This window comes from Trichosurus vulpecula, chromosome 7 (genome assembly GCF_011100635.1).
Source record: "Trichosurus vulpecula isolate mTriVul1 chromosome 7, mTriVul1.pri, whole genome shotgun sequence".
In the NCBI taxonomy this organism is placed as follows: domain Eukaryota; kingdom Metazoa; phylum Chordata; class Mammalia; order Diprotodontia; family Phalangeridae; genus Trichosurus; species Trichosurus vulpecula.
Genome location: NC_050579.1, coordinates 139,978,229 through 139,995,275, shown reverse-complemented (window position 1 = coordinate 139,995,275; position 17,047 = coordinate 139,978,229). Strand labels below are relative to the sequence as shown.

The following is a 17,047-nucleotide window of genomic DNA, read 5'->3' as shown; positions in this document are numbered from 1 at the left end:
CCAGGCTAGCTTGTCCTTAACCTTTTGTTCTAAGCTTTCCCTTGATTAGTGCTACAAAGGACTAGATAAAATAACTCCGAAGCAATATTAATAATAGTCTCCCCACCCCCAGGTATCTCTTAATTCCTTAAAGAGCTTTCATAGTAAAGAGTGGGGTCTAGAATGCCACAAAGCTTTTGTTTTTTTTTTTCTTTTTTGTGAGCTTTTAAAAATTTTTTGTATTTGTTTCCCCAATTACTTGTAAAAAGAATTTTCAACATTCATTTTAAAAATTGAATTCCAAATTCTCTCCTTCCCTCCCCACCCACCTCAGTTAGAAAGCAAGCAATTAGATTTAGGTTAAACATATGCAGTCACAGAAAACATATTTCCAAATTAGTCATGCTGTAAAAACACAGACCAAAATTTAAAAAAAAGAAAAATAAAGAAAGTGAAAAAAAGTGTATTTCAATCTGTATTGAGACTCCATCAGTTCTCTCTCTGGGGATGGATAGCATTTTTCATCAACTCCTTCAGAATTGTCTTGGATTGCTGTATTGCTGAGAATAGCTAAGTCATTCTCAGTTGATCATCTTACAATATTGTTGTTATCTTGTACAGTTTTCTCCTGGTTCTACCCATTTCACTTTTCACCAGTTCATGTATTTCCAGGTTTTCCTGAAAGCATCTAGTTCATCATTTCTTATAGGACAATAATATTCCATCACAATCATATACCACAATTTGTTCAACCGTTCCCCAATTTACGGGTATCTCTTCAATTTCCAATTCTTTGCCACCAAAAAGAAGCTGCTATAAATATTCTTGTACATACAGATTATTGCCCTACATAATGGTTGAATTAGTTCACAATTCCACCAACTGGGCATGAGTGTCTGAATTTTCACACATTCCCTCCAACATTTATCATTTTCCTTTTCTATCCTATTAGCCAGTCTAATAGGTATGAGATAGTACCTCTGATTATTAACTTGAATTTTTCTAATCAATAGTGATTCAGAACATTTTCTTTTTATGGCTATAGACAGTTTTGATTACTTCATCTGAAAAATGACAGTTCAAATATTTTTATCATTTATCAACTGGAGAATGGCTATTTCCATAAATTTGACTCATTTCTCTATATATTTGAGATGAGGCCTTTATCAGAAAACTTCCTTCAAAATTTTTTTCACAGTTATGATTACTAATTGTATTTTCCTCCATCCTATTCCGTACCCCCATTTATTATATTCCCTCTTTCTCTCCTTTCACGCTGTCCCTCCTCAAAAGTGTTTTGTTTCCACCTGCTCTGTCCCCCAGTCTGCTCTCCCTTCTATGAGTAACCCCGGCTTCTCTTACCCTCTTGTTGTCCTACTTTCCAGGAGGGTAAGATAGATTTCTACACCCAATTGAGTATGTATATTACTCCCTCTTTGAAATATTACTAATGAAAATAAGATTCAAATATTCCCTACCACCTTCCCTATCTTCCCCTCCATTATAAAAGCTCTTTCATTCCTCTTTTATGTCAGATAATTTACCTTTCCCTTTTCCTTTCTCCCAGTGCATTCCTCTTTCTCACCCCTTGATTTTTTTTAACATATCATCCCATCATATTCAACTCACACCTGAGCCCTCTGTCTATATATACTCCTTCTAACAGCCCTAATAATGAGAAAGTTCTAAGTCACCAGTATCATCTTGCCATGTAGCAGTGTAAACAGTTTGACCTTATTAAGCCTCCTATGATTTCCCTTTCCTGTTCATGTTTTTATTCTTCTCTTGAATTTTGTATTCAAAAGACAAATTTTCTATTTAACTCTGGTCTTTTCATCAAGAATGCTTGAAAGTCCTCAATTTCACTCAATGTCCATTTTTCCCCAAAGAATTAGACTCAGTTTTTCTGGGTATGTGATTCTTGGTTGTAGTTCTAACAACTTTGCACTCTGGAACATCATATTCCAAGCCCTCTCCTGCTAAATCTTGTATTATCCTGACTATGCCTCCATGATACTTGATTTTTTTTTCTGGCTGCTTGCAATATTTTCTCCTTGATGTGGGAGCTCTGGAATTTGGTTATGATATTCCTGGGGGTTTTAATTTTGGGATGTCTTTCAGGGGGTGATCAGTAGATTCTTTCAATTTCTATTTTTCCCTCTGGTTCTAGAATATCAGGACAGTTGCCATTGGTAATTTCTTGAAAAATGATGTCTAGGCTCTTTTTTTGATTATGGTTTTCATGTAGTCAGATAATTTTTAAACGATCTCTCCTGGATCTATTTTCCAGGTCAGTTGTCTTTCCAATGAGATATTTCACATTGTCTTTGATTTTTTTTTCATACTTTTGGTTTTATTTTACTGTTGCTTAATGGTACATAGAGTCATTAGCTTCCACTTGCTCGATTCTAATTTTTAAATAATTATTTTCTTTAGTGAGTACCTCCTTTTCTATTTGGCCAATACTGCTTTTTAAGGACTTCTTTTCTTCAGTAAGTTTTTGTGCCTCTTGTTCTATTTGGCCTATTCTATTTTTAAGGGGTTATTTTCTTCAGTATTGTGTGTGTGTGTGTGTGTGTGTGTGTGTGCATGACTCCTTTACCAAGCTTTCAATTCTTTTTTTCATGAATTTTCTTGCATCACTCTCATTTCTCTCCCCAATTTTTCCTCTACCTTTCTTACTTGATTTTCAAAATCCTTTTGGAGCTCTTCCATGGCCTGAGACCATTTCATATTTTTCTTTGAGGCTTTGAATGTAGGAGATTTGATGTTGTTGTCTTCTTCTGAGGGTGTGCTTTGATTTTCCTTTGCACCATAGTGACTTTCTATAGTCAGAATTTTTCCCAATGTTTGCTTATTTTTCCATCCTATTTCTTGACTTTTAAGTCTTTGCTAAAGTGAGGCTTGGCTTCTAGAGTGGAGAGCAAACTGTCCCAAGCTTCAGAGGCTTTATGCAGCTATTTTCAGAACTTCTTCTAGGGACCTGTATGTTTTCAGTTTTTCCAAGGTGATATGATTTAAAGAGAGGTGTGTTTTTTACTCTTCTGGCCTGTGCTCTGGTCTGTGAGTGACCACAAGCACTCTTTTCTGCCCTAGATCTATGATGAGGGTCCATCTTCCATTGCGACACAAACTCTGGTGTGGTAGTACTCCTCCTATTGAGACTGCCACCCTGGGACTGCCACCCAGGACTGAGATCTAGATCCATGCATGAGCAAAGCAACAGAGTCCTGCCCCAGGTGCTAGCAAAGGGACTCCTACAATCTCCTTCTGACCAGATGTTTTACCCCTTCCTGTCTGTGGGCTAAGAAGTTTGAAGGGAGCTTCCCACTCCTGCTGATTCAGTTACTCCCAAGGCCTGCTCTTGGTTTGCTGGGGCCCACTCTGTGCTGATTCTGCCTGTAGTGGACTAAGTTCCACTCCCCCCTTCCCCCTTCACCTCTGTATGGCAGAAATTTCCTGCCAACCTTCTTAGGTTGACTGGAAAATTGTTCCACCCATCCATTTGTGGGTTCTCCCATTCCGGAGTTTGTTTGGGGGCATTATTTAAAGGTGGTCAGAAGGGTTTGGGGGAGAGTTCAGGTGAGCTCTGTCTCTTTTCTCTGTCTCTCAGCTTTGTCCCTCTACCACAAAACTTTTCAATCCTGGATGAGGGTGTTATTGAATCCAAAGTTACTTCTGAACACCTGTTGTGGATACCTACACACATCAAGCTACAATTATCTGCCCCAGGATGAAGGAAGAAGTACTGGACCAATATTCAACAAATGTTCCTTGGGTCAAATGTACTGTCAACCAGAGGTCCAGACACAGAACTAAAGCTGCTGCTACAATTCACTAAATTATTTTGCTAGTGACAAGGAGGACCTTCATACAACTGTCTCTCCTCCTTCATGTTCTACCTTATGTGACTAGCTATTGGCTAGAACCCCAAATTTGTTGCTAAAACCCTGTCATATGAATGTTCCTTTAAGGAAACAAAATTCAGCCAGAAGGATAGCTTTCCAAGTTTCCTACCATCAGGAGAACACTAAATTTATAGATTAACATTGCTGTTGTTTCTGCAGATATCCAGGGAAGACAAACAGAGTATGCAACAGTACAAATGGCTTTGCATATATTACCAAGAGAACTGAGAAGATTAAACATTTAAGAGAGGTGTGTTGTTGCAACTAGGAGACTCAGGTTGGAGGATTTATATGGTTGATCCCTTAATTCAGTTAAAAAGTAGTTCATTGAGTAACTTATGTGCAAGGCACTGTATTTGGTACTTGGAAATCTAAAGATTATAGGCATTCAGTAATAAGTAAAAATTAGCTAATGGTGATGGGTAGCACATGTAGAAGTAAGGGGGAATATACTATCTGCATAGTACATGATATGATCCAGGATAAAATGTAACAGAAGTAAGTGTATGAACCAGACCCATAAATCTAGGAAAGTCAAAGAAAGGAGAATTTCTTTCAATGTGGGGATCAGGGAAGAAATAGTATATGGAGTAACATCAGTGCTGGTATTTAGAAATTATAGTTAAAGAAAAGCACAATAAAAAGGGAAGAACTTTTCTTCTATAAAAATCAAGCCAATCTTAAGGTTTGGGGGAATAAGGGAGTTACCCCTCCATCTCAATGTATTTTTTAAGAGATAGTAACTTTTTAAAGGAAAGTTATAGATTTCTGAATTTTCCAGCCCCTGGTTATTCTGCAAGTTGACAACTGATGCTTAAAACCAACATTCTGGCTTTTTTATATCCTAAATAAGAACCCAGTTTCAGGGTTCCAATCTAACAATTATAGTGAATTTTAATTTTTTATAATAGTCACTTCTGCACTTTATCCTTTCTACCACTGATTCTCTCAGATATAACGAAAATAGTAGTTTCATCTCCTAATACCAAGAAACAATAAAATAATGGATTTAACATCACATTTTGACATTTACTCTAAGTATCTACCATGTACCAAAACAACCAGCAATATCTATATCTACATGTATTGATTTTACTTTGTTGATTTCTCTGAGCATCATTTCTTTCACAGAGGCATATTGTAAGCATTCTAAGGCATCCCAAGACCACCTTCAGCAAGTATATTTACAATAACAAGTGTCGTAGAATTTATCTCTGACTTAATGTTCCCTACTCATTTTCCTTTTTTGCAAAAATGGACAGACTTTATGAAGCTAAAGATCACCAGCTTAGAATTCTGTGGGGAAATACTTTGGTTTTCTAGAGTATCAAATTATGAAATGCCAAGAAAAAATTAATCGTGCCTCACAACAACATTCAAAGGTAATATGGAGAAGGACATTGAAAATCTTGCTACACCGTCAAGAAAGGGCTATATTTGAAAAAGAGAGAAGGAACTTGCCTCCAAGAGCTGATGGTGCCAGTTCAGGTTGAGAAACTTGTGCAACAGGTAGTGGAGGAGGTATTGCTGGACTTTGTCCTAGATATAAAATGACAGGAATTAACTTGTGTAGAAAAGAAATTAAAACATCTTAATAACTGCTAAAAAAAAGCTAGATTTTCTCCAATATGCATAATTCATCAATCCAAGTATAAAATCATATTGTTATGCAATACAAAAACTCTTATTAGGTCAGATCTTTAAGTGGATGCATTCACAGAATGAGTTATCTTCCACACTGTTACTGAATATATTATTTTTGTAGATATACACAATGTTGAATATATCTACCAGACTTCATTAATGTAAAATCTACATGCTATCAAATAAAACCATCTATTTTCAAACATTCACTTTAAATTATGCAGGGTGAAGTCATAAGAACTGAGAGGAATCCTGCATATTGAAATACTCATCAATTTTTCGTCAGTAGACTAAAAAACCTCAAAAGACGATATTGTGATAAAATAAGGTTAACATACTTTCACGGAACAGGAACATTTTCCTCTGTCATAAATAAGTGCTCTGTAGCTAAGTAAATAATGAGCCAACTAGGAAATAAATTTGTTATGTAGTCCTGTTTCTATTGAACATTGAAATGCTGCCCTAAGTCTCTGGGCTTATTATGAACTGTGTAAAAAACCCACAATCATTCGTGAATGTTTCTTATCCCAAACGATTTTCTTAATTAACCAATACCAACTGGGCCATGAATTGTAAACATTAACTAATGCAGGATCCCCTATGAAATGCCCACATTTTTCTATCATTAGTTTTTACTCCATAAACTCTGACTGAATATTTCTCCCAGAATCTGAAGTAGGCCTATGCCCCTTTGAACATTTCAATGACAACCAGGTATTAGTAAAATGTCAACTTTTCTGATTGCTTACTTGTGATTCTCCCATTTTAGAATTCTTTAGAATTAACTGAATCCTGTGGCTTTGTTGTTTAGGAAAGAGAACATTCTAATTTGCATTTGCACTCTTCTAGAGCTATGAAAAGAAACCTCCTGCATGCCTAAGGACTTCTGAATAGAGCTAGTACTACATTTGTAACAGGTTTTCTTCCAGTCATTACATTCCCACAGGTTGTTCTTTGGGACTATTCAAATATGCATAAAACATAAAATATTGCTCCTGGATACTAGTGAGCACACTCCAAGGAAAATGTTAAATAAAATTTTTAAGGTTTTTAAAAAGTTTTTGTCTTTGGAATAAAGACTCATTCAAAATGAACTGGTATATAAAAGTGCACATATAAAATGAGTTTTGTTTTAAGACAGTGGAATTGGCCATGCTTTTGGACTAGAACAACCAGAAATTTGATTTAAAATTTAATAGTCAACTCTCAGAGTAAACAGACACTGGGAGATTGGGAATCCAATAGAGCATTCTTCAAAACAAAAAATTTCCTCAAAAGAAAAATTAGGAAGGGCAGAAGAGAGACATCTAATTTTTTCTACTAAGTCTCAGTGATGTGATTGGAGTTTTAGGGAGGAAAAAACTCCTCAGCTTTTCATTCATTTTTTTTCCTATAATATCTCCAAAAGACAATGAACCTAATTCTCCAGGATGACACAAAATGTTTGGCAAAAATACACTAAGACAATAGAGATTGTCTCTACTTGATTCTCTGGGAGCCTTTGATATACTGTCTGTTTTCATAGGAGTCCATCTCACTTGCCCAAGGTCCTCAGGGCCTTCCCATCTGCCCTTCTCCCTAATTACTACGGAGCCATTTCAGCTTCCTTAAAATGATCATAAATATGAACCTTCCTTTATGTGCTGGCTCCTCAGATTAGAAAGCGTGTTCCTTACAAGTAGGAACTATCTTAATTTTTCTATTTGTACTTGTAGCCCTTATCATAGAAATTTGGATGCAGCAAACATTTAATAAATGCTTTTCCGTTCCTTTCTTTGTAAGCCCTGCTATATCCTGTGCCTATGAGACATCACAGGGCCCTCTGAAGACCTTCACACAAGAAAGGAATTTGCCAGCCAGAATGAATATAGTAAAAAAAATTTCACAGAGAGGGTAAAATTATTAGTATTAATAGAATTTTGGGAGGATTCTTTAAAATGATTACTTCATGCAGGTAAAGCATGATTTTCAAGGATGTTTAAACATTTTGGATACATTCATTTCAACATAAGAATTATTTGTTTATCAGTTGTTTACATATCCATTGCAACACAAAGTTTCCTAAAGATTACTACTGGGCAACTCTTTAAGCGAAGGTAATAAAATGAAGTCTTTTAAATGCTCCATAACTCAGATTTCTTTACTAATTTCATATATTTCCTTAAATAGATACATATTAATGAGAATCAACTGAAAAATAACCTTGAATTCCTTCAGTGATGAATTTTGGATCACAGTCAAAATCACATACACTACTTATTATCCTGGATTAGTCAACGTTTCAGGTAACTGAAGCTTGACCCTTTCAAGCGTCTGAATGTCTAAAATTTGAATCATTTGTGTTGGAAACAATTTTTTAATCTATTACATACTTTCATTACTACTTAAATTGGCACTAAAAATACTTTTATATTTTCTTGATACCTTAAGTTTTTATAAATCAATTATTGGACAATAAGTCCTCAGGTCTCCAATATCTCCCTCTATGACCTCATCATGAAATGGAGTTGAATCCCTTTTAACCAATATTATACTAATAATCACAAATTCTAGCAAGTCCTACTAGGCTAGAATTATTGTGAGAACACACTCAACTGATGAACTTCCTTTTATCTAAGATCCAGCCAACTAATCACAAAAATGTTGGTGTTCAGGTGATATATTTCTGAGACATATCATGTGATACACATTTTCTACATGAAGATGCGAGAAATGGTTTCTTCAAGAAGGTAGGAATTGTGATCTATAATGATGGTGTTTACATCTATAGCACTGAAATCATAATTCTTTTATAGCCCTGAATGATAAAATAATTTAATGAAGTGTGTAAAGCTATTAAGTACGACACTCAATAGTCCCAATCACTGTGCTTTTCTCAGAATCTGGTATTGTTTATTCCCAACATACTGGCACATGCAACCATGCCATTGTTACACATGCATAAAAGCTTAGAACTGCAAGAGACCTCATCTGACATAAGCCTACTCCATATTTGATCAAAAATCCCCAATAACTAGCCTTGTGTTCAAGGAAAGCATAGGACTTCCATATGAAAAGAAAAATATGTTAACTATATCCTGGGATTAGTCTTCATTCCAATAGGAAACACAAGAGAAATTTCTGACTGGGAGTTTTATCTTGCTGCAAGTGCCTCATAGTTTTATTTTTGTTTCTGTTTTGGCCTTCCTTTATTCCATACTATAATATTCCAATAAACCATTTTCAAACCTTTGCTTGAAGATATCCAATGATGGGAAACCCACTACTACCCAATGCAACCCACTCAGTATTTGGATAGCTTTAATTGTTAGGGTGTGTGTGTGTGTCTGTGTGTGTGTGTGTGTGTGTGTCTGTGTCTATCTCTGTGTGTGTCTGTCTGTATGTGTGTGTGCATCTGTGTACATGGGCACTTTCCCTGACATCAAGCCTATATTTATATCTTTGCTCCATATGCATTACTCCTATTTTCATCATTTGAAGCTGAACAGAAGAAGCCTAATACTTTTCAGTACTTGAAGATGTCTGTTGTGCTCTTTTTCTCTCTCACTACCCTTCTCTTCTCTGGGCTAATTATCCCAATTCTTTCAACCAGCATACTCAGTTTATTAATGTCCCTTTTAAAATATAGTATTCAGGACCAAAAGTAACACATCAGATATGGTCTGGTCAGGGCAGTGTGCAATGGGATTATCCCTTATTCCTGGAAGTGATGTGTCTCAGGGCAGTGCAAAAATCACATTAACAGATCTAGTCAGATCAAATCTTATTTCTTTATTTTACAGATGAAACTAAGGCCCAAACCAGTAACTTAACAGACTTGTCCAAGTTTACTTAGCCAGGTACTGAGCCTTTATTGATTGACTATTGGCTAGCGACAAATGCACTACATAATCTTTGTCAAGGCAGCGCTTGAGAAAGTTCTAAAGACAAGACTGATATTACACGACTTTTTTACCCTATTGATGTGGTACTTATTGCTAATAATTGTCAAGTCTTTTTTATGTTCTCAGAAAAGTTTAAAGCAAATGGGTCATTTCATTTAAATTAGCTACATGACCTGAGTATGAGGGCATTTAAGGCACCAAAAGCTTCATCTCTACAGATCAAAGAGCATCCCCTAGGCCAATATGTTTCTCCTGACAAGATTTCCTTTGCCTCATGATAAAAAGCTTCCCTAATATTTCCATCTCTTATTATATATCTGCCTATTCACTTTGAAGCAAAAGCAAGAGATAGTAGACAAATAAATATTTCATAAGTTCTTTTGATAAAATATGTTAAAGGTGCTATCACTAAGTGTCTTCACCCCACTTCCCCAACTCCTCTTCTCCAATTTATGAAGTGGAAATCATTTGCCTTTAGCAGACTGACTAGGGAAAAGATGTGTGATTCATCTAAGAGCAGAATGTTCTCCCATTGATTCTGAGCCTTTGTTTATAACAGAAATTAGTAATGTCACTGAAGTAGTGAGACTGTCAAGATATACAAATCTCATTGTGTCAAGGCTTTGTGGTCATCTAGTCTAACTCTGTTTTAAGAGGAGGAGGACAAGGTCCTGAGGTTTAAGTGATCATATACTTCATTTGTGGTAGAATCAGAACTAGAGCTCAACCCTTCTTACTCCTGGTACAATGCTCATTGGTTCTAGTGATATATTGAGGTCAGAAAAAGAGGTCAGTAGTTTTGCCGTTCATTTCCATAGAGTATTATGAGAACAAAGCAAACATGAAATTAGGCTTTAATAAGTACTTACTTGTAACCATAATAATCTCCCTTGTAAGGTTTAATAGATTCCACAGATTTTAATATAGTATATATTTAATGTTTAACATTGATTAAAGTTACATTATCCTAGAGTCTGCACAAAACTGAGAGACTAGGCCTCAATTTGAAGTGCTTATGAAAGCTAAATCATGTCACTGGTCCATCTTCCAAGAAAGATCTTATTTAAACTTTTTTACAAAGATGGTTCTGTTTGATAATCTCAAACCTGATAGAGGTGAGGTGATAGTTTCAAACCCTGGTTCTATATACTAAATTCTTGCATGAACTTGGGCAATTTAACCTTTAAAGACCTCTGTTTTCTCAGCTGTAAAATGAGAGGTCTGCAATAATCTCAGGTGTCTCTTCTAGCTTTAGATCAATGATGCTTTGACCATGACTCCCCCTATCCCCAAGTCCTATGGTAATTAATAGTTTTTAATCCAGTAATATAGCATATTATCAAAATAAAAGTGACAAATATGGATATATATTAAATTAAATATAGGGATAAATAAAAAAAGCTGGCAAATGTAGAGAGAGGAGGGATAAAAGAGGTAAAATATAAAATATCCCATTCAGAGGGAAATACATGTGTCATTTACAGTTGTATCACATAGGGAAATTTCTACAGTCACATTAGATGGAACACAGTGAAGTTGGGGAAAGAATCTTGCCGAATATATGACTGCAGCTAGGGCTATTGCTGAAATTCTGGAAAGTAAAAAGGTTGGGTCATGCTAAATTAACCTGAGAGATGGAGCTTGCAAACTCAATGAAGCTTTAGTCAAGATTTTATGAAAACATTTAGGACATTAAAAAAGGATCAATTTATGGCATGGATTTGTGATTGATGGTAAATCATGATCATAGTTAAACATTTCTAATACCCTTAGCCCCTGGAAGCCTATGAAATACTTCCCACACACAGAAAATCTGATGAAGCTTGCCCTTTTTTTCCCTCCGTTCACAGAAGGAGGGAAAATATTCATTTTTCCCTCTGGGTACTTTTACCGAATCCTTCACAAATGGGACACAGATCATTTCAGTGAAAAAAAAAATGAAGCATTACCCACCTTTATCCATAGTTAGTGGATAAATTGAACTAAATGTCAAAGCTGGAAAAAAACTAGTTCCATTAAGTAGAGAAGCTTAATTGGAACTACATTTCAGCCATCTACAGAGCTTCTTAAATGTGACAGGCTGTATATGAATTGCTAAATCTGCTATTCAGTGGCCTAAAACATTCAGTATCTATACACAGAATATTCATAGAATATTAAAGCAGGAAAGGAACCTTCAAAACTGTCTAATTCATCCCCATATTTTTTTATGATGAGGACACCAAAGCTCCAAAATGATGGAGCTGACTTGACCAAAATCATAACTACTTTGTGGCAGAGCAAGATGAACTCGGGTCTCCTTGGCTCTGCACCCTGTACCATGCTGCTTATCTGTTTGTTTCTCAATGTTTGCATTCATTTTGAGTCACATAAAAGGATTGGAATTGATCAAAATAGCTTACAATAGTTATCATTGCCCATACTTAAGTTCCATAGCTTTGTGTGAGTAAAATAATATGCATTGTCACAGAAAAAGGAAACATTCATAATGCTTTCATACAACTTCTTCAAAAAAAGAGACAAAACTTATACTCCAAAGTTTACAACCAATGGTAGCACTTCATAATATTAGATGCTACATGGGATTTCAAAATTATATTCAAAATTATTTTATTGCCAACAGAAAATGGACAAGAATATTCTTTTTGAAGATGGGTTAAAATGGAAAGAAGAGGTTGTTAACCTTGTTGATGAGCAGGAATGCTAATCAAACTTTTAAAATTATTGATCAGTTAAATTTTCAAGACTTTTCCATCTCTTAAATATTTTAGCACTCTAAATTAGTAAAATTTATGTTGTGTGAATATCATAATTGCGATAGTGGTCCATTACATTTTTCTGCTTTTCATATTTGAGAGACAGTGTGGCCTAGTGGATAGAGTGCTAGGTTTGGTCAGAAACCCATGAGTTCAAAGTCTTGCTCAGACTTTGACTTGTTGAGTCACAATCGAAAGTCATTTAAATTCTGTGAACCTCTGTTTCCTCATCTGTCATGAGGGGCAGTTGGACTAGATAGTATTTGTGGATACTTGCAACTCTAAATAAGAGAACATGAATTGTAAGACATGGATTTAAATGGTACTTATCTCTGAGATGTAGGGAGGGTCAAATGAGCCAATTTCTGTAATATTCTTTGTAAAGTTTAAGGCATTATGTCAACTATCATTATTTTATTGACAAAAAACTGACTAAAAAGTATCATCTCATTTAAATCATTCAAGAGAGATATCAGTAATATATTTTTACTGCTATCATTCTGTGTTATTATTTCCTTTTGTTCTACCTTTGGTTTGTTTATCAGTTCCCATATTAGCATAGCTTCTCATTTTTGCATTACATATTCACATTTCCCCTAATTGTGCATTCAGTTGTATTTATGTTCTCATCAGGCTGCCACACAATGCACTTGTATACGCATTCATGATTGGACTAAATGTTATAATTTGGAATATTAACAACAGCTATATTAAATTGGAACCTATTCCAATACCATCCCATTATTCTTCCCTGTATGCATGACCATTTCTGAACAATTCAGAATTTTCCAAAGCCTGAAAAGAGCTCAACTGTTACTTCATTCTCCCCTGGAAGTGAAGCATGAGTATAATTTAAGGCAAAGTATTTTAGTCTCTGGGCATCTGGGGCATGTCAAAAAAATGAGGTGGAATTTAAGATTTTGAATTGATACTTTACTCCTGTTTAGATGGAATCACAGACTACAAATTCTTTAGAAGAACAAGGGCAGGAAACAAGCAATTATTAAGTGCCTATCATTATGGTGCCAGGCATTATGGTAAGTAAGCCCTTTACAAATATTATCTAATTTGACCTTCACAATAAACCTGTGAAGTAAGTGCTGTTTTTTCCTCCATTTTATAGTTGGGTAAACTGAGGCAGACAGAGTTTCATTGATTTGCCCAGGATCATACAACTAGTAAGTTTCTGAAGCCAGATTTGAATTCAGGTCTTCCTCACTCCAAGGTCAATCTACTCTGCCACCACCTAAGATGCATATTTAATGTATTGGCCCCTTAATACATATGACCAGCAATCACTAAAAATGAAAGTACACATTGTAAAAAGAGCAGAAATCTCCATTATCCACCTAGTCTTTCCAAACACTGAGCAATTACTTATATTCTTACATTTACATTTCAAGGCGCTTTCTGAAATTACCCTACACACAAAGAACAAACTAAACACTTGTCTAATGGCTTATGAAAACATATGGATAATGAACCATTACACATTTAATTATGTTGATTATTACTGATAATGCAACACAAATTTTAAGCATAGTAAGGTCACTGTTTATCAATGATAAACGAAGTAATCGAAATAGCATGCCCAATAATTACATTGTCTTATCACTGGATACTTGGACTAAATAGCCTAATGTAATCATTCCTGTCAGAATGTTACATTTTCAGATTTGGTATTAATAATTAATTTATTTTATTATGGTTATTTATTTAAAACCAAGACATATAACCTAGAGTCTGTGCAAGCTAAAAAGAGAGAGAGAGAGAGAAAGGCCACACACAATGGTGAGGAAATTAGAGGGAAAAAAAATTGTCAGCTATGACTTCCAATGACTGAAAGCTTCAGAATTCTCCATTTTACAGTGGTTTCATCATTTCCTAAAAATCAGGTTGTTCTGTACATTCATAAAATCACTACATTAAAGCTGAAGAGCCCATGACATTTTTACAGACTATGTAAATATTAATAATCTCAACTTCTTTGGGGCTTATTGCATATGTTTTAATTTAAAGTTTTAGGATTCTCCCCAAAAGGAGAAAGCTAGAGAGAAGTATTTGACTGATGACTCTAGACTAAAAATGTCTGGAGTCTATTTTCTTTTTTAGTAGCTCATCAGATTATCCACTATGATGAAGCTTTGGCCCCTCTGAGGTCTGTTCCCTCTAAATCTGTTGTCACAGTAATTGCTGGCAATAAAACAAAAGAACAAAAATCTCAGGGTTGGGTCTTCTTTATTGTGGCCAACTTAAAGACTGAATAGGTTAAATTCAGTCAGAAACTAGATTACCAATCATACTTATCATACCATCAAGTCCACCTGAAGTTTGAGGGACCAGAGACATAAATAGCATAGGGTTAATGTGGCTTTGTCACAGGGCACCAATATTATGCTGGGTAAGTTTTCTCCTCTAATATACCACTATCCTTACCCCTTACTTCTTGGTTCTCCACCAGCTACAATGTGGTACAACTATCACTGGACTTTTTTACTCCCATAACCACAGAGTCCTATCTAAGTAGCGCTCCTTTCCAGAGCATGAATTTTTCCAACTCATTCAGTTAGTTAGTCAACAAGCATTAATTAAACACATACTATATGATAAGGACTATGTTAAGTGCTAGGGATACAAAGAAAAGTGCTTTCAAGAATATCAAAATCTAACTCAAGTGGGGCAAAAGTTCATCATTCTGAGAAATGGTCACTCTCTCTCACACAGCATGCCATTGGATGCCATGCCATAACTGCTCTCTCTCTCTCTCTCTCTTTAATGACCTGTGATCATACTGACTTCTTTTTAAATTTTTTTTCAAATATTTATTTACTTTATTTTTTTATAGAATAAAAGAATTTCCATAACATCTCTCTCTTGTTGACCAAAGCTCAACAACACCACCAATGATGGCTAAGAAGCTTATATGCCTTCTTTCATATTTTTATTGGAAAGGGCTGTGAAACTTTAAAGGGTCTAAAGAAAAAAATATATTATTGTTTCCCAAATGGTGGAAAGCCTAACAAAACAAAAAATAAGGAAAACAGTTTCTTGAAAAGCAGGAACAACGTTTTGTAATTCATTTATTTTTAACTTGCCACTGTGGTTTTAGGAGAGATATCTATGCAATAGACACTCAGTAAATATATAATTTCCTGGAAAAAAAGACTATTAAGAGTCTGATTTTTTTCCCAACACTAACTTTCTATGGCCCTGAGCATGTCATTAGAACTTTGTGCTAGGTTTCCTTTTCCATTGCTCTAAAATGCAGGAGGAAATTAGTCTTTAAATATCAGATATTATATGAGAACCACGTTGTTATTTTCACATTCAGGGATTTGATTCTTATCAAAAAGGAAAATGAATTTGGCACCTTTTGCCATCCCATTTGGACATCTCAAAACTATCATTTGCTTTGGCAAGTGGAGTGTGAGATCATAAAAGCTGCTCTACTGGTCTCAGTCTATACTTGTAGCATAAAGTCTGTTTTCGTTTGGTTTGTTTTGGATAATTTTCATTTGTTTTTGTTTTTAAGAGCAAATATGCTAAAAAAAGAGGTCAAGTCACACATATTAATTCTTAATAAGTAAATAAGGATATAGTGATAGACACATAGCTACCATTGGGCTTTCAGTCCAATAGGCTATTGACAGTTTAAAAATAATTTAAAAGAGAGATGAATGTTAGGTTACCCTGGCTGGCTAAAGAGCATGATTACTCCCTAGTTCCATCAGCATGCAATTGACCTCCAAAAGCTTTGCTTTGTTTTTGACTTTGTTCACGTCTCCTATTCCAAATCCTGCTTAATCTCTCCTTGTTTTCTTGGCTCTATATTCAATCTGCCTGCTCAATTCCTCAACTGCTGGCTGGTGTCCTGGCACCACCATGGCTAATCCAGGGCTTTGGTCCCTTTACTTTTGACCTAAATGCCCTAGTTTGTCATTTACTCCTGAATCCTGCTGATGTTCCTTGTGTCCTAGCTTCAGTTTGTCAGTGCCACCCTTTGCTCGCTTCAGTGAGTCCAGAAGTTTGCCATTGATGTCCTGGTTAACTCTTTGTGTTCCACACTTCTACTTTGGGCACAAAACTATGGGAGTTTGATTTGTTTCACTGTATAAATGACTTTCTTAAGTAAGAAGGGCACATTCAGGTTAATACAGTGTATTCAATCTCAAACTACACATTTGTGGGAAATTCAGAAAGAAAGAAAAAAGCCTACAAAAAATTCATAGAATTGAGGCCCAATTAAAGAGTAGCCTTCTATTTGGCAATTGGAAGAAAACAGTCTTTAAATTCTCTTAGTTGGAATAAAAATTTTTAGAGAAGAGTTATTTAAATCAAAATGATCAGTCTCAAATCAAGTTCAACAAACTATAAAGTTTAGCATTTTAGCAATCATTTTTATACATTTAATATTCCAATTACATTCATGAACATGTTATCTTTTTTTAATTTGCAAGTAATTCAATTGTAGCTGCTAACTTAAAATTGACATTATTTTGTGATTAGAAGAACAAAAATATTCACTGTTTTAATATGTGCTAGAACACTGTTGATGTATTTCTTTCAAAATAATTATTCATACTAGTAAAACACAAAATAATAATTACAGCTTATGTTAACTTTATGCTTTGAGGTTTGCAAAGCACTTTACAAGGATCATTTTATTTGATCTTCAGCAAAACCTTATGAGATAGATGCTATTATTATCCCCATTTTTGAGATGAGTTATTAAGGGTATTGGGGTATTGAGATGTTAAATCATTTGTGCAAGTCACCTGATTTATGAGTTAACTGAGGCAAGATTGTATTTAATCATCAAACATTTATTAAATACTATGTACCAGACAGAAAGAAAACATGACATAGTAAATAAAGA

General features: G+C 35.0%; 1 protein-coding gene and 1 long non-coding RNA gene across 2 annotated transcripts in view; one reads left to right on the top strand and one right to left on the bottom strand.

Annotated features, from left to right (window-relative positions):
- TRDN (triadin) overlaps window positions 1–17,047 on the bottom strand; it is a gene marked incomplete in the record, with an annotated part of 469,162 nt that overhangs the window by 248,569 nt on the left and 203,546 nt on the right. The window contains 1 exon segment of the mRNA XM_036767544.1: window positions 5,348–5,426. Within this exon segment, the coding sequence (XP_036623439.1) occupies window positions 5,348–5,426 (79 nt within the window).
- LOC118856969 overlaps window positions 1–17,047 on the top strand; it is a 62,853-nt gene that overhangs the window by 19,168 nt on the left and 26,638 nt on the right. The gene's annotated exons all lie outside the window — the stretch shown is intronic.